Genomic DNA, 21,552 nt, shown 5'->3' on the forward strand with positions numbered 1-21,552 from the left:
TGTTCAGGTGTATACTAAAAACACAGGCAAAGCATGGGGACCAAATCCCAAGTCTGTAGAGAAGGCACCCAGCACCCTGCACCCAGCCCATAGCATCCTCCCAGACCCCAAGTCCACCTATTACTACATCAAGTATCCCTGGAAACTATTCCTGATCATTCTGTGCTATGTCCTGTGCTAAGGAGTCTTTGCATCCTTTACATAAACTTTGGACAGTTGACATCTGGCCTTTGAGGTCTCCTCAGGGCTGAAGCCCCCACCCCTCTCCTGACCCAAGATTCATAGAGAAACTTGGTCAGGCAGCTCTGGAAAGATAATTAAAGAGGAAGTAAAGAAGGAATGAAGAGAAAAGTCGAGGAAGGGAGGAGAGGCCCTGTGCTCGCTCCCGAATCGCCTGTCTGAATCTGTCTCTACTTCATCCCGGCGCAGAGGACCACAAAGCACCGGGCGAAGCTGCCCAGCACACGCCCTCTGCTGCCTACTCACCCCTTTCCCAGGGATATGAGCACGGGGTTTTCCAGTTCCATCAGCAGCTGGAAGGCTCTGTTCATATTCTGATAGGAAAAGCCTTCCCCAGCATCCGCAATCACCACACAGTTCGGGTTGGACATATCAATGTCATCAAATTCTGAGCGGACTCCTGGAGAAACGAGAGACAGACAGCCCTCAAGCCCAGAATATGGCCTACTCCTAGCTCCTAACCTTGTCTCTGCCAGGTCGGCCGGGCAGAATATATATTTCAGAACAGCCTTGTGATAGTTTGAATGAAAACGGCCCCCACAGCTCATAGGAAGTGGCACACACTATTATCCCAGCACTCAGAGGAAGTTCTCAGAGTTCGAGGCCAGCCTGATCTACAGAGTGAGTTCCAGGACTACACAGAAGCTACACAGAGAAACCGTGACTCAGGAAAAAAAAAAAAAAAAAAAAGGAAATAAAAAAAAATTACCATGCTTGTCCTGTCTCTTTACAGCAACAGAAACCCAAACTAAGACAAACCTGAAGCTGGGAAATAGCCAGGCATAAATATACTGTGGTATGTTCCCTACACGGCTAAGAGCAAGAACGCAGTGGTACAGGAACCCTATGATGAGCCTCTAGGCTGGCAAGAGGACCTTTACACAGAAGACGATTTTCTGTGAGGGAGAGGGTTACCTCAGCAGGCCTGGTGTGCTCACTGAGAGAGGGTTACCTCAGTAGGCCTGGTGTGCTCACTGAGAAAGGGTTACCTCAGCAGGCCTGGTGTGCTCACTGAGAGAGGGTTACCTCAGCAGGCCTGGTGTGCTCACTGTGAGAGAGGGTTACCTCAGCAGGCCTGGTGTGCTCACTGTGAGAGAGGGTTACCTCAGTAGGCCTGGTGTGCTCACTGTGAGAGAGGGTTACCTCAGTAGGCCTGGTGTGCTCACTGTGAGAGAGGGTTACCTCAGCAGGCCTGGTGTGCTCACTGTGAGAGAGGGTTACCTCAGTAGGCCTGGTGTGCTCACTGAGAGAGGGTTACCTCAGCAGGCCTGGTGTGCTCACTGAGAGAGGGTTACCTCAGCAGGCTGGTTTGCTCAAATCCTGTACACTACAGAGAAAGGTCTGCTTTTAAGACAGGCCCTCTAACAGCTCTAGGGAGGACCCTGGGAAACCTACAAAATCCTGTTTGATAGGAGGGGTTTGTACTCCTGACCAACTGGTTCATACTGGGTCAGTTTGATCTTGAGTAGAGTGTGTGGATGGAGACGGGGGTCCTTAAGGTCAGTCACATGGGGACTACATACTTAGATGACCAGCCCTTCTCAAAAAAGTATAAGTACCAAAGCTCCCGTGAGCTTCCCTGCTGCCAAACTGCAGTGTCACACTTCACTGCTGAGACAGCCAAGCACATCCAATGTAGGGACAACTGAGATTTCACACATGGCTTCTCCTGCCCTTTGCCCCTTGCAGCTCCTCCCTATCACTGGTCTTTCACTGTACCCATCTTTAATCCCAAGAGCAATGTCCCTCCAAGCTCTTCCAGGGAGTCACTGAGACCTAAGGTGGTCATTGGGGTCTTTGGATCAATTATACATTGTGTAACTCTATTGGTATGAAATTCTAAATAGGTACATTTACTTATATTATCACTAATGACTGTCACTAAGGGGGTAGGGTTGGGGACTGAGTGAAGGGTGTGCATGAAACTTCAGGAGATCTCTAGGGGTGTGGGATTCCAGGGGCATGAAAATTAAGACCAGCAAAAGTGCAGTAGAGAGTCAAGCCCAGGCGCACACCTTTAGTCCCAGCACGGCAGAGGCAGAGGCAGAGAGGCAGAGGCAGAGAGGCAGAGAGGCAGAGAGGCAGAGAGGCAGAGAGAGAGGCAGAGAGGCAGAGAGGCAGAGAGGCAGAGAGGCAGAGAGGCAGAGAGGCAGAGAGGCAGAGGCAGAGGCAGAGGCAAGAGGATCTCTGTGAGTTGGAGGCCAGCCTGGGTTACATATCAAGTTCAGGACAGCCAGAGATATACAGAGAAACCTTGTCTTTAAAAAAAGGGCGGGGGGGGGGGGGGCGGCGCAGAGAGATGGCTCAGGTTAAGAGCACTGACTGCTCTTCCAGACAATTCAATTCCCAGCAACCACGTGGAGGCTCACAACCATCTGTAATAGGATCCGATGCCCTTTCTGGTGTGTCTGAAGACAGTGACAGTGTACTCACCTACATAAAATAAATAAATAAATCTTTAAAAAAAAAAGTGTAAGAGAGGTTTGAGCTTCCCACTGCACGTAAAATCTTGTATCAGCAGAAAAGAAAACAAACTGACCACATACTGAGTTCTATGAAATACTGGGGACTGTACCATCATCCCCTGGGGAATGACTCAAAAGCAAGCAAAACTAACCGAAGGATGAAGGCATGAATGGACCCAGAGCTAAGAAAAGACTGCAGAATATCCAGGAAGCTAGAAAAAGTATTTTAATACTGTGTACACGTGTACGTGTGTGTGTGTGTGTGTGTGTGTACATGCATGTGGAGATTAGGACAATATTGGGTATCTTCCTCAATGGCTCTCCACCTTGTTTGTTGAGACATATCTCACTGAACCCGGAGTGTGCTAATTGGTCCAGACTGATAGCCAGTAACCCCCAGGGATCCTCACGTCCTCAGTCCTTGGATTATAGGGGTACACCACCATGCCCAGTTTTTCACATGGCTGTTGGGGCTCAAACTCAACTCCTAGTACTTGTGTGGCAGACACTTTACTGACTAAGTCATCTCTGTGCCCCCCAAAAGTAAATGTTTCTGAGGTCTGTTATATAGTTGAAGATTTTCATAGTAAAGTATTAGGGGGGAAACATCAGTAATAGAACCCAGAGGAAGTCAAAGCCTGAAACCAGGCACATTTATTGTAAACACAGGCAGAGCAGCAGAGGAGGGACACTTGCTCCTCCAGCCCCCTCAGCTTCTGTTATGGAGGCTGGATTTCTTGGTTAGTGCCACCTCTGAGCCAATGCTGCATTCGGCACTACCCCCTCTTCCATGCCTAACAACCCTTTTCCCCCAGGGAACAAGAGATAGAATTTCTAAAGACCCTGGCATGGTTCCTAACTACAGACAAAGGATGTTAGAAAGAAGATTTTTAAAGGCTGAGCATGATTCCCCTAGTTGGTGCCAGGGCAATGGATTCCACCCTTCCAGAGAGCACTCTCCACCTCAGATGAGCATCCTGCCTCTGCCCAGAGATTTGTCACAATGAAACCGGGATTGAAGGAGGGAAGCAAGGAGGGAAGAGGAAGGAAGGAGACAAAAAGTGACCTCAAGTATTTGAGCCCCATTTTTAAATAGTCACCAGAGAAAACCCCTCCCTCTGCTTTGCTCCACAAAAGCTCCCCACTGAGGGCTCAAGGATCTCTGGTCTTGCATTCAGACCAATCATCTGGATTCAGACCTTGCTCCAAAAGCCATCTGCAAATTTCACCAAACAGAAGGATTGGGTATCACTGCGGCAGTTTGAGGCTATGGATGGCAGTTTTTGGAAAGCTATGGACTGTGATCTTAATTTGAATATTCTCCTAGTCATCCCCGGCCCTTCCTTCCTCCTTTCCTCTCTCTCGGTAATCCCTTAGGTGAATCCCTGACCTCTTGCCTAGATCAAGGAACATTACTTCAGGCTTTCCTCCCAGGAGCAACCTCAAGCCTTGAGGCTTCAGGTCAAAGGGGAAGAATTGGGGCCTGGTCTTACCCCTCCCCCCAGCCCCTAGCAGGAAGCCTCATGAATTCTGTACCCTGAAAACTCACACGTGTCATGAAAAAAGTCAGGTTTGACATGCATGTGTTTCCCACGATTTGGCCCAAGGTGGGGGAGGGTGAAGACCTTCTCCCCAGACTTCACCTCAAGAAAAGCAAGTCTAAGGCGGGCCTACCTTCATGGATGAGCAAATGTGGCCGCAGGCCTCGCTCCTTCAGCATTTGGCAGGTGGCTGGTGCAGGGGCAGTCACCTCTCCTTCTGAGATGTCAAACCCCAGCCGCCGAAGTAGCCCCACCAGCTCTCTCCGGGACTTCTGGGACTCATTGGTGCAGAATCTTACTTTCAGCGGGGACCGTTTCAGTCTAGGTCAGGAAAACAAACGAGAATTTGTTCAGCACAAAAGAGTATGGTCTTCTGAGGAGAGACCCAGAAAGGGACTTTTGCAAGGGCAGCTGTTTAAGTAGCAGTGCAGGTCAAGTCACTATGAGTGGATGAGGAGGACTAGACAGACACAGATGTGTTCGGGCTAGGGTTTCACAGCTGGAACAGACCACATCTCTAAATGTCTATCCGCACCTGATCTGAGTCATGAGACTCCCCAAGCTTCCCCCTAACCTCTGCTTGGAATGCTTCACCCCACCACCACTGCAGACATGTCATCTTTCCACCTGTGCCCACTTTTATCTGGCACTCCAGACACACAACTCCCCTCCACCATCCACCCGGCCCAGCTGCAAGCCGCCTCAGAATGCCCGCCCACAGCTGTTTCTCCACCTCTTCACAGTGTTTGCATTTCCCCATGTCCACGAGTTACTAACTCTGGGTACCTTACTGAAGTCTGACTTCCCGTTAATATCAATACACAGGGGGCTCCACTCTGCACAAACCCAGAATCCAGGTTCCATAAAACTGAAATACGCTGCAAACCAACAACTGTTGAGGGCTGGTCCAGTGTTGTGTATACAAATGCTAAATTCTGAATCCCAAGATCTAGTTACCCCCAGACCTGGCCTTGTTGTGCTCCCCAATTTAAAGTTATTAGTTAAGTAAAAATGGCTACAGTCAGTTACTGCAAAAGAATACAGGTAGGTGTGGCTTAGCTCACCAGGCTACAGATCACAAGGAGAGAAAACACAGGAGAAAGAAAAAGAAAGAAGATGGGGAGATAGCAGGTCTCCATCAGACATGATGAGCCAGGAGCACGTGTCCCACAGAAGTGTATCCTGAGGACAGATGGAGCAGGAACAACCCGGATGAGACACAAACAGCAAGGAACTTGGGGGCACCGCTGAGAAGTAGCCAGTCTAGCATAGAAAAATAGTTTAGGGGTAATCACCCAATAACTGTGCGAAAGCTGACTAAATAAATCAATAAGACTCTGCCTTGATTATTGGGGGAGCTGGCTAGATCATACTAAGAACTAATAGAGTTATTAATAGCACTCAAAACAAACAGCACCATGAACCTTCCCTCCGAGTATCCCAGCAGCACTGAGGTGAGTTCTTTGGACGCAAAGCCACAGAACAGATGCCTCCAGAGGCCCTCAATGAGATGACATTCAACCCATCTACAGATCATCACTGTGCACTTGCTAGGCCCTGGGTGCTAGGAATGGACATGCGTTGTGGCCTTCCCTGGCCTCAGTTCTCAGCTAGCATGGAGGCTGGCTGGCAGTGAAAAAGGATCGCAGAGAAGGCAATGTGCACCTGGGAGGAGAGGGACCTCGAAGGATCCACATGGGGTGAAGGGATAATGGCTAGATAGGCAGGAAGGTTTAGGGGGCCCTCACTGGGGAAGCAACCCAGAGCTGAGACCCTGAGGAGAAAGCACCAGCCAGCTGTGCAAGGAAGCAAAGGAAAGGCCACCCAGCAGCAGGGGTGGGTCCTAGGAGGCAACCAGCACACCAACTGTACAGGGACTGCACAGGGACAGCGAGCTGTGGGTGTGGTGCTCACCAGGGAACGGTGTGCAGGAGGAGGCCCCTCAGACAGGAAGCCCAGGTTCGAGTCTAGGGTGTGCCGAGCAGTTACTGATGGACACTGTCCTGCTGCCTTACCAAGCAAGTGTGGAACTGACCGTATCTGGTACCTACACTGAGCCTGGGCAGCACATCCTACAAGCAGGGAGGCACTTTTTAAAAACTCCAGGAAGAGGCAGGAGAGTCTTAAGTTCCAAGCCAGTCAGGGCTACATAGATAATACTCTATCTCAACAACAACAATAACAAAAAACCCATGTCTGCAATCCCAGGATGTAGGAGGCTGAGGCAGAAGGATTGCCACGAGTTTCCAGGCCAGTTTCTGTGCTAGAATTAAGACACCATCTCAAAGGCTGGAGAGATGGCTCAGTGGTTAAGAGCACTGACTGCTCTTCCAGAGGTCCCGAGTTCAATTCCCAGCAACCACATGGTGGCTCACAACCATCTGTAACGGGATCCAGAGCCCTCTTCTGGTGTGTCTAAAGACAGCGACAGTGTACTCATATATATAAAATAAATCTTTAAAAAAAAAAAGAAGAAAAAGAAGACTGGCATAGAAGAAACACACCCCTGAGACCTCCATGAACTCCTCACTCACTGACATCAGCAGAAGACCCTCAGTGGTGGAAGGCACCAAACACAGCACAAGCTTGGCTGGACCTGCTTCACCTTCTCACTTGACAGATAGGTACCTGCTGGCCCACCCAGCCACGTCTGTGATATTCGCTCCACTCTACTCCATCATGGCCTCTATTTCTCTAGGACATCGAGTATCTTCAGTCCTTCTCTACAACCCAGCGAGGTGGTCTGCTGGATTCTGTATGGCATCTCCATGCTGGGCACACAGGAGTCCTTGGAAAAGCCTAAAACACTTCAACTGCTACTTCCCTTAGGCTGTCTCTGATCCTCTGGGCCCCCACAGAAGCAGGTGAGTTTCAGGGACCAGCCAGCCATTTGTGAAGAACTCTGTAAATCTACAGCCTTCGGGCACAGACCACATCTTCCACAGCCTAGGTGATTCACCCCTTTCTTATTTGTCTTTCCTAATCAGGGGTTTATGAATGACCAATTACTCTCAGTGGTTAATTGCCCTTCATAAAGATGGCTTTTTTATTTTTAAATTAGGCAGTTAATATATTGTGACTAATAGCATCACCTTGTATATTATGGATGGGTCCTCATTGATTGGTGCCTGGAATGTGTGATTCACACCCAAGTTAATGGAGCACGTGAGTGAAGAAGTGCAGGGGTCTCAGGGGACTAATTACTGCTAATGAATGGTGATGTGACCTTCTCAGAACAGTGAGCAATTGGTGTGACAGCGAGATGGCAGAGGCTCACATCTGTCACTCCAAACACAACTTCTGATGAGAGTGGGAGGGAGTAGCTCCTTGTCTCTTTTGAGGTATCAACCTGAGTTTGTTGGAAATCAGTACTTTCCATATGCTAGTGTATCTGTCTGGGGACAATGGGATTGGAGCTATGGCTGCAGAACACCCATCCTTCTGTGCCACTGACACTACCCCCTCTTTTGATATGTCAACTCAGGCCCTGTGACCACCAGGGGCCAGCTCATGAGTGCTCTTTATTTAAAAGCACTGAGAATCATTACAGAAGTCACTACTGTTACTAAGATAATAAAGTGTGGGCTGGAGAGGTGTCCCAGTGACTACGAACACTTCCTGCAGTTACAGAGGACCCAGGTTTAGTTTCTAGCACTCATGTGGCAGCTCACAACTGTATGTTACTTCAGTTCCAGGGGATCAGCCTCTCCAGGCCTCTGTGGGCACTGTACACATATGGTGCAGACACCCATACATATAACGTTAGATTTCTTTTTTAATTTAAAGCTAATGAAATACCAATATAGGTTTCCATGGAACCTTGGCTCTCAGGAAGCACTGTCACTATGCTGAATGTCCATGACCTGATCTTGTCTTCACACCCCAGGACAGGTCATCCTCATAGGTGACCCTCACCACCTATGAGCTAACGTGACATAATGAATTCCCCACTCAGGAGGAAGAAGGGAAGTCTTCTAAAAGAGAAATGACCCAGGGCTTCTGGCCAGAGAGCACAAAGCTTTTGGGGCCCTGAGCTATATATGAAGTTGTGTGAAGAGGGCAAAATGCCCAGGACCTTCAAATATAACACTATGCCCCAGGCAGGGCCTAGCAGTCCCAACTCTCTGCTCTGGGGCATCCTACTCCAGGGAGGGGTGGGACATGTGTGGGCCTGACCTGTGTGTGTACCTGGGCTGACACTGAGATGGGCAAGATGCTGTGCACCAATGTGAAGCCCGGATGGCCTGAGCTATGGCCTGAACTATGCCTCACCAAATTCCTACACTGAAACCCTAATGCCTACCTCCCGTGTGTATGTACTTGGAGACAAGGCCCCTAAGCAGCAAATGATGGTTAAGTAGAATCATAAAACAGGGGTTCCCATATGATAGGCCTGGTATCCTCAGAGACCTCAGGGGCTGGATGTAGTGACATATGTTTGTAACACCAACATTGATGGCAGAGGCAGGAGGATTGCTGTGAGTCTGAGACCAGCCTGGTTCTCATGGCAAGTTTCAGGCCTACAAGAAATAAAGAGATCCTTTCCCAAAAAACTGAAAGACCCCTGAGAAACCTAGTGAAGCTGTCTTCCCTTTCTCCCTTGCTCCCCCATCTCTCTCAGCACTCACACAGCAAGGAGATCATGTGAATGCACAGTAAAATGGCTGTCACCTATCAGTCAGGAAGAAATGCTACCAGAACCCAACCATGCAAGCACCCTGGTCATGCCTACCCAGCCTCCAGCGCTGGGAGAAAGAAACATGCAGTGTAAGCCGCAGCCCGATAGCATCCTGGCAGAGGGAGCCGAGAGACCACAGTGACTGTGAGGGCCAGTGCCACATGCTACAGATCTGGCCTTGGGAGGTCTAGAACAGAGTCCAGATCATGAAGAAAGCCCCAAAAGGCACAGCTTCCAGACAGACAATGATAAAGGACAGTGGTTGCAGGTCCACCCTAACACCCAAAAGCCTTGAAGAGGGATGTCTCTGGCCGGTCTAAAGGCAGTCTTAGCTACTGACTCACCCCTCGAAGAGTTCTATTTCCTGTGACCCAACTGGATCTTTGAACTGACCTTAACCTCAGCCAGCAGGCCAGGATGCTCCTCTGAGTGACAACATCGCCCCGTGCAATTACTGTGCATCAGATGAGCCGGTCCCTTACAAATCACCTCGGACTTTACACATCTGCTGGCTGTCGGGCATCTGCCAGGAGCGCTCACCCGAAAATAATGAAAACCCTCTCATTACTGTTCCGTGGCAGGTAAAATGTTAGGACAATTATTGGACATCCTGAGTGACCTTGGGATAGCTCAAAGCCTGCCCTCTCCAGATTGCCAAGGGCTGAGAAGCTGAAGAGTCATGAGGTCCCGTCAGAGGGACCAGAAAAGGAGGCAAGGCAGGACCAGGAGCTTGCCTGGGGTCCCTCCTCCTCTTCCCAAAGCCCTGGCTTTTGTCGTCTTTCTCTGCCTGGAGGTCCTCTCATCATCAGTGTCTTTATCTTCATAGACCCCTGAATGGGAATCCTGTCCTTCTTTAAGGCTAGGTCCAAGTGTTCTTCCCTCCAACAGCCCCATCTTACCCGGCTCACACAGAGGCCATCTTCCACGAGTTATACCCCTGCGTGTCACTGAGACCTCCTTCCTCCTGTTGCTCTGCCAGCTCTGGGCTCCTGGAAACCAGAGCTGTGACTTCAGCATGTCATGTCCTTTGCTTCAATGGGTATCACATGAACAGACAGGGCAGAGGACCCCTGGGGACAACTCCAGAGACTACAGCTCTGGGCAACTAGATTAGACTAGGGCTGTGGGAGGAGTCAGGGTTCCCAAAACCAAAAGAGATCATGGAGACCGCAAGACTATAAGAAACTACTGAACAGGATCATTGGGACCCTACAGGACAAGGCCATCAAAAGGTTTGAGCCATGTGTTTACAGGCTGGATGTCCATGGAGTAATCTCAAACTCGGGAAATGGTAGTTCAAAGGCTCATTGGGGTCCCCAATAGACAGGGAGTGACCAACACATTCTTGCATAGTAGTTACTTGAAAGGTTCCTGGTGCCTGTCCAAAGTGAGTCTGATGTGGTACCGAAATCTAGTGCTGTAGATCCTTTATTGGAAGTAACCTAGGACTCAAATTCCAAATTGGATCCAAGGCCCACCTGGTTCCAGAGACACTCATGTAGCAGACTGGAAAAGCCTCAGTCTTTCACTACTCTAACACTAGTCTCCTCAGGCCTCTCCTAGGGTGGGACAGAGGGCATCCACATACTATTGAGTAGAATAGAATATTGAATAGAATAATATTGAATAGAATTCACATACTATTGAATAGAATCCACATACTATTGAAATGGGAAGCAGGGCAGTGAGAGGCCATTTCCTAGAGGGATGTGTTAGTCAGTTATTTTTCTGTTGGTGTGGCAAAATACCTGGTAAAGCAACTTGAGGGTAGGAAGGGTCTATTCTGGCTCCCAGTTCAAGGGGTACACATTCCATCATGGTGGAGAAGGCATGGCAGCATTTGAGGCAGCTGATCACAAGTGTGGTCACAGAGAGAGATGAATGCTGGTGTTCAGCTAGCTTTCTCCTTCTTATTCAGCCTGAGACCCTAACCCACAGAATGATGTCATCCACATATAAGGCAGGTCTCCCCATCTATTAGCCACTTTAGAAATCCCTCCCAGACATGCCCAGAGATTTGTCTCCACAGTAATTCTAACTCCTGTTCAGTTAACATGTTACATGAACCATCACAAAGGAAGAAGATGTTAACAGTACCTCTGGGGTTGTTTAAAAAATTTGGGCAGCTCCCTGGGGTCCTCAGCAGTCAGAGGGGACCAGAATGGGTTTGGTTTTTGGTTTAGTTTGGTTTCGTCTCATTTCTTTAGACAGAGTAGGCCAAGATATCCTTAACAAAACAACAACAACAATAAAAAAAAACAATGAAGAAACCAAAAACCAAAAACTCTTGTCCAAGCTTCCTGACTGCTGGACTCAAGCATGTACTACCATGCCCAGCTCCTAAAATGCTTTTCATTCTTGTTTCTTTCTTTATAAAGAAGGTGCCAAGGAGTCCAGGTGGGCTTCAAAGTCAATATGTAGCTAAGGATGACCTGAACTCCTGATTCTCCAGCCCATTTCAGAGCTGTCACTAAGAGGGCTCTCAGGCTACATGCTGGAGACACTATCAAGACGGCACAGAAGAGACACACCTCTGAGACCTCCATGAACTCCTCACTCACTGACATCAGCAGAAGACCCACAGTGGTGGAAGGCACCAAACATGGCACCTTCCCAGCCCAGCCTTCCCACTTGACGGATCTGCTGGCCCACCCAGACCTCCTCAAGCTCCAATGAACACTGTTGAGCAGTAGCTAACACTATGTGTGGTCAGAGTCCAAACTCTGAGCAGAGAGCAGAACAGCAGTACACAGTGGCCAGGCCTTCGCTCCTCTGGATGAAGGCCATTAGGCCAAGTGCTTTCAGGAAGGTCATGTGACTCAGACAGGACCCCGGCCAGGGCCCTTACAAAACACATAGTACACCTTCGATGTGCTGGTGCTTACATCACCTGCCCTCAGAACACCTAACCACTGTTCCCTGTGACGTGCTTGAGCTCAGATGACAGGGACATGCCAAGGCCAGAGCATCGATTTCATAGCAATTGACAAACACGTGAGTCAAGCACATGAGACTTGGTAACCAGGGGGAGCTCTGTCTCCTGACAGACTTGGGTAGTTGCTGGCATGCAAATCAGATGTACGAAGTCAGCACATACACCCAGCCTCACCACCATCACTCCTCAAAATACCCTCGGGCTTTTCACCGACTGATCTCACAGCAAACATGCTTCTGATTTCCTTTTTAATTTCGGTTTTCTTCCCCACACGAGATGTAGAAGAACAAACGTTCTGTGAGGCTGCAGCCTGGCTCGACAGCGCAGCAGATAAAGGCTCCAGATGACTTGAGTTCAAGCCTGAGACTAACTCCTTTAAACTGTTCTCTGGCCTTCCCATGTGTGCCTGTGCACACAAGCTCAAATAACTAAATATAATTTTAAAAATTTGCTCTGAAGGTAATACAAGAGTTAAGACCTTACTCTGGCTACAGAGTTGGGGGAAAGGGGTAGACAGGGCAAGGACAGTGCCTGTGCGACAGGCAGCTAGCTGCCTTGGGGACTTCAAAGATCAGGAGAGGGAGGAAGCTGTGTCACAAATGCTCTGTGTTTGGGGGAACATAAAAGAAAGGTGATGAAAGACCCACAGGGTCAGTCTTGAGGCAGGTACTGTGGCAGTGATGATGGCAAAGACTTTGGACTTTTCTCTGAATCAAGTGCTGGCAGGGACGTTTACTGAAGGAAGTCACCTATGTTATGAAACTTCAAGTATTGACATTACAAAACAGAAAACTCAGAACCTGGGATAAAGAGTATGCTGCTCTGGTCCATGCCCTCCCTCATCATGGCTCACCTGTGGACAGGAAAGGGGCAATATATAAGATCTCTCAGTATCACCACCAGCACTTGCCCAAGGTCAGAGTGGAGCCAACCAGAGCTCCTGGTAGGTAGGGTAGGAAAGCAAACTCAAGCAAGTGCCTTCCCCAGCTGACTCCCTGGCCAGCCTGGCCCACAGATGGGACTGGGAGGAGCAGCTTGGCCCAGTCCACTCTCTGCATTGTTATGGCTATTCCTGGGGACCTTATCCTCATGACTGGATGCTGTCTTGACAGCTGAGCACTGAGGTCCTAGAGGTGAGGACAGGCCAGATTTCAAAGCTGCCCTGATTTGATCGCTTGCTGTTGCACCTAGACTTTCTGTATGGCATCTGGGTTTCCATAGGGTTCTTAAGAGTTCTATTCACCCAGAGGATTGAGAGGAGCCACCTGGAAGGCTAAGCTGAGGGCCTGGCTCACCATTCTGGGTGGGAATTGCTTTATGAGACTGCACTGGGCTGAGGCCAAGCCCGGTTCCTTCCGCTGGCCCTCAAAAGGCCAGTCTGGCCTAGGCTAGTCCAGATGCGCTTTAGTGGCCTTCGACAGGATGTAGTAAATGCTCATCTTCTTTCACATGCAGATGCCTCAGGGCCATCACCAGGGCCTGCCCAGCAGCCAGGGCCTTTGTGCCACAGCCCCTGCTGTGCCCAGCCTACCTCTGAATAGCTTCCCTCCGGGAGCGCAATCTGCCCACAAATGGACTCCAATAAAGGCCGGTTTGGGATGGGGGATGTGGAGAAAGACCCAGGCGGGTTACAGATATCCACACCTGCCCACAGGTCCTACAACAGTCAATCAGCCCCACCCATGAGCACCTGCAGCCTTAGACTGCCACCCACACAGTCCAGGCTCTGTCTACTTGACGCACTAGCCTATCCAGCACAAGCTGTTCACTACTGGTCTCCAGACACTGGCCACACTGACTCCACCAGGGCATTAGTAGCATCCAGTCACCTGGCTCCACTATCAAACTCTCGGGGTCTAGAGCAGAGTTCCTAGTACTGCAGGTGTCCTACTAATGTTTGCTGGGTGTGTGGGCGGATGCCTTTAGTGAGAACTCAGCCTCTTTTCTGCTTCTCAGGACCTCCACCCTGATCTTGGAAAGGACTCACTGGGCAGGTGTGGAAGTGAGGTTGGGAGTAAGTGCCTGGCTGGCTGGCGAGCCTCCTTCAGGTGATCTCCATCTCATTTCCTATCCACTTCCTGTGTGTTCTGTCCCCCAATAAGTGGGAACTTTATAGAAAAATGTCAAAAAAATTGTCCCCCAGAAAATCCAGAGAGAATAACGTTAAACGATGAGCCATCCCCTCCTAGACTTCAAAAATAAAGATGCCTCCTGGGGGCCATGGTGACTGACAGGGAAGTGCGTATTCCCCCAGGGTCCCATCCCACCCCCCACCTCCCTCTGAGGCTGAGGGCCCAACCCCAGGAACTTCCTTTGTGCTCCCAAAGAACTTCAAAGGAAGCCCTGCACTTCAAGGGGTCACAGAGGGAAAGGTGGAAAGATCCCCAGAGGACACACAAGCCAGCTGGGTGCCCAGCAGTGTAGCTTGGCAAGCTGTGAAGGGTTCTGGGAGGGCCACTGTTGGCTCCGACACCCAGAGAGGAACACCCCACTCCAAAACTTCAAAAGCAGGTGTGTTTTAGCAGAGGGCAAACCTCTTACTCAAGCCTCTGGCACCTGTTACAGGGGAAGGGGGGCCTGTGGGGCTGCCTTACGCCTGAGTGGGAAGGGTTGGCCTTGTAGAGAGGCCAGGGCTGCTTGAAAGCATTCTCAGCAAAACACAGAAGAAATGAGGCAAGAAAAGGACTGTCAGTCAAGTGAGAGCCAAAGGTCACTTGAGATGCTCTAATAGACCAGGTACAGATTTAGGAACTTAATCCAGTAGCAAAAGGTCAGGGAGTTCAGAGAGACCAATGTCATTCCTCTGGGTTCCCTGTCCCCGCAACAGGAATAATCTCACAGGCTTCAAGCCTGTAGGGGTTAAAACAGATCTTTTTAATTTTTTTTAAGATTTTTGTGTGTGTGTGTGTATATGAGTGTTTTTGCTAGCATGCATGTCTGTGCACCACATGTATGCCTGGTGCCCACAGAGGTCAGAAGAGGCCATCAGATCCCCTGGAACTAGTGTTATGGATGGCTGTAAGCCTCTAGGTGGCTGTTGGGAACTGGGCCATGATGTAGTTGCTAGAACCTGAACCCTGGCTCTCTGCAGGAGCAGCAAATGCAATCTCTATAGTGCTCAAAGTATATCTTAGAAAAGTTTTCCTAGAACCATGTCAGAAGACACAAGCCCAGAGCCTACAGGGTCTAAAATGGTCTTTGCATCCTTTTCTTGGATAACACTGTGACAGGCTAGGAATGTAAGTTCAGAGGCAAACATTTAGGGCAGCAGTTCTCAACCTATAGGTCAGAGCCCCTTTGGCCAACCTCTATCTCCAAAAAATATTTATATTATTAATCTTAACAAGAGCAAAATTACAGTTATGAAGTAGCAATGAAAATAATTTTATGGTTAGGGGGTGTCACCACAGCATGAGGAAATTGTATTAAGCTACTGTAACATTTGGAAGGTTGAGAACCACTGATTTAGAGGGAAGCCTTTACAGTCTCTTCCTCCTCAAAAGTCTAGGCATAGGTCTAGGTTGGCAGTTAAGGCCCTGCTCTGGTCTGGCAGAGTGAGGTTCAGAGGTCTTCTTTGCAATCCTAGCTCAGGTACAGAGTAAGCTTACTTACTCTGAGTCTCCAGTAGGCCTGCTAGATAAAAAAGGTAACAGCAGGCCTGGCACATCTTTAATCCCAGTGCTCAGGAAGAAGAGGCAAGCTGATCTCTGAGTTCAAGGTCAGCCTGGTCTACAGAGCTTGTTCCAGGACAGCTAGGGTTACACAGAGAAATTCTGTCTCAAATAAACAAAATTAAACAACCAACCAGGGCTGGAGAGATGGCTCAGTAGTTAAGGGCACTCACTGCTCTTCCAGAGGTCCTGAGTTCAATTCTCAGCAACCACATGGTGGCTCACAACCATCTGGAATGGGATCTGGCTCCCTCTTTTGGTGTGTCTGTAGAAAGCACAGTGTACCTACACACATGAAATAAATAAAAATCTTTTAAAACAAAACAAAACAACAACAACAAAAATTCAACCAACCAAACAAGAAAGGTAATAGCATCCACCTTGGATGTCAGAGAGCTATAAAAAAAGCCACTGATGAAATCCCTGTGGGTAGAACACTCACCCACAAAGGCCAGCTACCTTGCTGTCCCTGGGAGATACTTACACATTCCTACCTGAGAGGTGTACTATCCAGAACTACACTACTGTCTAGAAATCAAAGGCTCAGACAAGGGGTATCTCCTCCTGCCAGTTCCTGCCAACAACATCTGTGCCTCTGACAGGAGAAAAACAAAAACAAAAGATGGAGACGGAGAGATGGAGGCTCCATACCTCACACTACTTTTCACAGGGCTGGAAAGTAAAAATGACCCTGCTACTGTTGATGATGACGGGGCCAAAGACATAGCTCCACAAGGCCACCCTCAGCAGCCAGAGGAACTCCGCTAGAGTTTCAGAGACCTCATTTCAGGTTAAAACAGGAGTTGTGGCTTCAATTCTCACCGTATTTTCAGGACTGGTCAGTTTATGAAGCAGAATTGGAAGTTTTATTGAGGATATTTTAATTTAGGCTTAAGAACAAGGGAGAAGAGAGAAAGAGGCACTCAGACAGAAGTAAGACATGCCCAGATGCGCATGTACGCTGAAGAGTCACAGGCAATAAGAAAGACCCAAGTGTAAGCATGTGTTTCTCACTAGGCACAACTAACTGTCTCAGCATTAACTGTAACCACTTGGTAGCTCTCAAGTTACATCTTAGATGGTTGTTAAAAAATTTTATTTTGTTTTTATTTCTCCATTTCTCTCCCTTTTAATAAGAGAGATGACAGGGTTCTAAAGTGCCATGGTTGGGTTTATAGTCTGATAAAGTAAAGCCAGGAGCCACTAAAATTACATTGCAAGGGGTGTAGTACATATCTCTGGTAAAGGGGATTTCTGGTGAGATCCCTAGAAAATGGCAGGCTTACAGCTAGGAAGGGATGAAGGCCTTAAACAGTTAACTGTGCTGGAACTGTTCTGTGTGAGGCTTCAGCCAGACTCTGGGGTGAAAGGCTCCTCTCAGTTCTCCTGTTCCCAGGATTTCCCCTGTATTCTACTCTGCCTCACTTCGAGGGAAGGACCGATGAGTTTAGTGTGTTGAGTGTCATAGGGGAGGACAAAGAACAGCCGTGACTTTTGTACACTGTTGTCTTGAGATACAAATGACCTAACCACTTTGGGGAACTCCAAGGCAGCACTTAGCAAAGCCAGACACACTCCTGCCTTGTAATTCAGCCATGCCATTCTGACACTCCCATGCTCCTATGGAAACACACACACATGCTCACCAAGACACATGTTCTAGAATATTCACAGCAGCTCCATTTTCGATAACCCAGATGGAAAAATGATGTCATTGTTTGTAGTGGCTTGAACAAGAACAGCCCCCAAAAGCTCATATATTTGAACGCTTGGCCGGCAGTTGGTGGAGCTGTTTAAGAAGAATTAGAAGGTATGGCTTTGTTGAGGAGGTGTGTCACTGGGGGCAGGCTTTGAAGTTTGAAGTCTCTGTGTCATGCATGTGGATCAGATGTGAGCTCTCAGCTACTGCTCTAGTGCCATGCCAGCCTGCCTGCCTGCCTGTCTCCCTGCCTGCCTGCCTGCCTGCCTGCCTGCCTGCCTGCCTGCTGCCATATTCCCCATGGTGATGGTCACGGACTCACCCTCTGAAATAACAAGTAACCCCCCACCCCTAACTAAATGCCTTTTGAATAAACTGTCTTAGCCATAGTGTCTCTTCATGGCAGTAGAGCAGTGACTAAGACACCCCTACATGGAAATATGCTTAGTGACACCTTCAAGCCATCTACGAACCACATGCCACAGACACAACACATCTCTCAAAAGTAACAGCAGGCAAGAAGGGCAACCTGAAGGGAACCCTTAAAAACTCTGTGACTTCTTGACTGCAGAAGCCATGTGACCAGCTGCCTCCTCAAGGTCCTGGTGCCCTGACTTCTCTTCACTCCATGTTCTTTCCAGCCTACAATATCCAGAGTCAAAAGCCAAACTAACCTATGGGAGAGGAGGGTAAAGCTCTGGGCTTTCCAAGAGTGAAATGAATCGGGTAATACATGCACAGTAAAAATGTTTTCTAGATGTAGAATTTACTTTAATAATTTTTTAAACCAGGAATATTGATACAGTGTGATCCCAGCACTTAAGAAGCTGAAGAAGGAAGATCTTGAGTTTGAGGTCAGCCTGGACAACAGACTTTTTTTTTTTAAACTAGTAAGTTACTTTCAAGTGGCTCTGACTTTAGAAAAATATTAAAGGCATGTTGTGATAGTTAATTATTATCAGCTTGACAAGATCACATAGGAGACAAGCCTCTGAGCATGCCTGGAAGGAGTTCTCTTCATTAGGTTAACAGAGATGGGAAGATCCATCCTAAGTAGGCAGCACCATCCCCTAGGCTTGGGTCTCCCTGCTTTGTAAAAACCAGGAAGCTAGCCAAGTACAAGCACTTGTCATCCTGTTTCTTGACTGAAAAAGCCACATGACCCCTTCACTCTGTGTTCTCTTCAGCCCCACAATATACACATGGGAACAAGTCTCACTAGACGTACTTCCAAAGTATCTCTTTAATTCTCCTTTCCCAACTCAACTGCCTCCTCCTATAGCCACCACAGCTCCTGCCTCCCCTGCCTCCTGGCTTCATGCCCCTTGTAACACCATTCTCCACATGCAGCTGAAGAAAGCCACATATTATAACTTTTATTTTAAATGGTTTAAAAATGTTGATATATAAAGTTGGACAATGAAGGGCTTTCTTCCATTTTTCCCCAACCCCCTTCTCCCTGCTCCAACCCTATCTCTTTACTCAAACTCCAAAATACTAGCAAGTTTATGAAAATACCAAAATACCAGGGTTTATGTAAATACAGCAGCAGGAACATGTGAAGTTCTGCCTTTTCTACCCCTAAGAGGATACATGTGATTGCTGTGCTCACTCACACTGTATGGTGTCCACTGTGGAGAGAGGGACAGTTATTCTTCCCTGACAATAGTAGTCGTTCTTGGTCTTTTATGATTTCGTAAGACACAGCCACCTTTTATTTCAAATACTTCTTTCTCGTCTGTCTTTTTCTTTCTTTCTCTTTCTTTCTTTTAAGACAGGGTTTCTTTGTGTAGCTTTGGCTGTCCTGGAACTCACTCTGTAGACCAAGCTGGACTTGAACTTACAGACACCCTCTTGCCTCTGCTAGGATTAAAGGCATGCACCACCACTGCTCTCCCTGCTCAGTTATTCCCACTAAATATGTCAAGACAAATACCCAGAACTGCCAGGCAGTGCCAATTATGTCTTCTTACGTAAGGTGGCAGTGTTTGTTTCTGCAAAGTCTCAAAAAAAAAAAAAAAAGAAAGAAAGAAAGAAAAGAAACAAATTGAATTTGTTCCCAACCTTTAGATTTTGGCCAGTTTTATCAAAAACTATTGGTAGAGTTATAATTTGCATTTCTAGTGCAACCAGGTAAAGCATCTTTGCTATGCTTGGGGGGTCACTGTTGTCTCTTTCCTGATGAATGATTATGTCCTTTGTCCACATTCTCACTCAGTTGCTATGTATTCTAAGGCATAGAAGTGAAGGCTCTCTTGCCGAGATGTCAAAAGAAACTCCATTTTCATTATATTTATTTGTGCATGTATACATGTGTGTGTATACATGTGTGTGGATATGCATGTATGACACATGTAATCTCAATTGTCAACCTGATGAGATCTAGAATCATCTAGAAGACATGAATTTGGGAGTGTCTGTGGGTGGATTATCTTCAGATGTTAATTATAGTGGGAAGTTACCTCCTACGGGTGGTACCATCCTCTGGCTTCTATGCCTTGGAACTATCTTCACATATACTGATCTGTAATGACTCAATTTATTCATTTGAACACAAAATATGGTCTACCTTCCCTTCAATGAGATCCTCATAATGTCCTGCCTGCTTACATGAGGCAACTTCATTTCAAAACATCATCCAGTGGCCTGATACACTCTAAGAGGAACTTTTACATAATTAATTGCCCGACAACCAAGGCTCACTGAAACAAAGCCAGACCGAAGTTCTGGGGTTAGTGAAGAATATGTTAAGCCAGAAAGACATGTAAACTGGACTTCCACTCACCCAGAGGGTCTAGGTGTTTCCTAGGACTTGCTGTCCCTCACCAGCCCCTTTCACTTTGCTACAAAACACAGTTTGTGTCCTTGTTACAACATCAGGGCCATCTCTCTTGCTCAAATGCTCTCTCTCTCTCTCTCTCTCTCTCTCTCCACACACACACACACACACACACACACACACACACACACACACACACGATGGGAGGGGGGCAGGGGAGGTAGGGACTCTCAGGATCAAAGGACTTACTTAACTGCAGATAAATAAACAGTCCTAGCTAGGTCAGGGTACCCCAGCTAGTGATTCTGGGAGGCTCAATGCTAAACAATGAGTCTCTTCCAACAAACTGCTCATCAACATTACACAGTGCGATCTGGGAACCAAAGGCAAACAGCCCAGGTTTAATGCCAACTGTGGTCCCTGGGGCATGCTGCATGGGCAAGGCTTGAAGAACCAGACCCCTTGTCCTCCTCAAATCAAGATACAAGAGAATTAGATGGCTTGCCACGTATGTGATTTAAAGTTTTCTAAGTTAAGAAAAACAGGTGGATTACTTAAATAGTTTACTTAGCCTACTATATTAAAACTGGCCATTTAGACATGGAAGCAACATAATGAAATATTTTAAAGTAACTTTTCCATTTATTTACTTTTAGGGTGGAGCACATACATGGAGGGCAGATAGCGGCAACCTGCAGTAGCCACTGTTCTTCTACCATGTGGGTCCCAAGGATTGAACTTAGGAGGTCACAACTCGCTGTGAGTGCCTTTACCCATGAAGCCATCTCACCGGCCTAAGATATTGCAATATTAATGAGATAGTCTACACTTTTTGAATCTGTATTTCACCTGAAAGTTAACCAACTGCTTCCAAAGCACAGCTCAACTCTTAAAGGCCTAGGACCAACCCAACCTTCCCCACCTCATTCCTAGCCAGCCTGAGGGGTGGGGCTAGAGCGCGGGAAGGTGGGGCTAGCGCGAACGTCCCGCCCCGGTAACAACACAGCCCGACACCCCCTACGTTGAGCTCACTAACCTCGCCACCGCCTCCACAGAGCCTGCAATAGCGGCTCCGCCGCCTGCACCGCTGTCATACAGCACCCCGGAGATATCAAGCAGCACCCCCCGCACGCCCGTCAGCCGCTCGGCCCACGCGGCCATCGTGTCCAGCTGTACTCCCGAACCCGGCGTTGGGGCCGCTCGTATCCTGCAGCCACGCCTCCCGCGCGGGGCTGTCTGGGAAATGTAGTCGGCGGCCGATGGGCCGGGCGCAAACTGGGAACCACGTGGACCAGCCTGGAGCTCCGCTGCCCGGAAAAGCAGTGAACGCGTTCGTAGGAAAGAGTTCATCCCTCTAAGAGTCAGGATGACGCAAATTGAAATGAAAAGTAAAACAGTCCGTGAGGGATGGCTTTCACTTGTAATCCCCAGTAGGACTGAAAGTGTGAGGCCAGGGTCAGCAAGGTGCTGTTTGCCACAAAACCTGAACAACTTGAATTCAATTCCCAGGACCCAAACTGTTGGGATTCTGCAAACCCCACCTC

The 21,552-nt window shown here is 48.2% G+C and overlaps 1 protein-coding gene across 1 annotated transcript in view; it reads right to left on the bottom strand.

Moving 5' to 3' along the window:
- The window catches only part of LHPP (phospholysine phosphohistidine inorganic pyrophosphate phosphatase), an 89,567-nt gene extending 68,357 nt beyond the window's left edge, over positions 1-21,210 (bottom strand). Inside the window, exons 1-3 of the mRNA XM_080913182.1 lie at positions 21,045-21,210; positions 4,380-4,567; positions 487-640 (exon numbers count right to left, since the gene is read on the bottom strand). Of these exons, the coding sequence (XP_080769308.1) occupies positions 487-640; positions 4,380-4,567; positions 21,045-21,169 (467 nt within the window). The 5' untranslated portion in view covers positions 21,170-21,210. The remainder of the gene's footprint in view (positions 1-486; positions 641-4,379; positions 4,568-21,044) is intronic.
- Positions 21,211-21,552: the final 342 nt, after the last annotated feature.

This window comes from Micromys minutus, assembly GCF_963924665.1.
Source record: "Micromys minutus genome assembly, chromosome: 2".
NCBI lineage: Eukaryota > Metazoa > Chordata > Mammalia > Rodentia > Muridae > Micromys > Micromys minutus.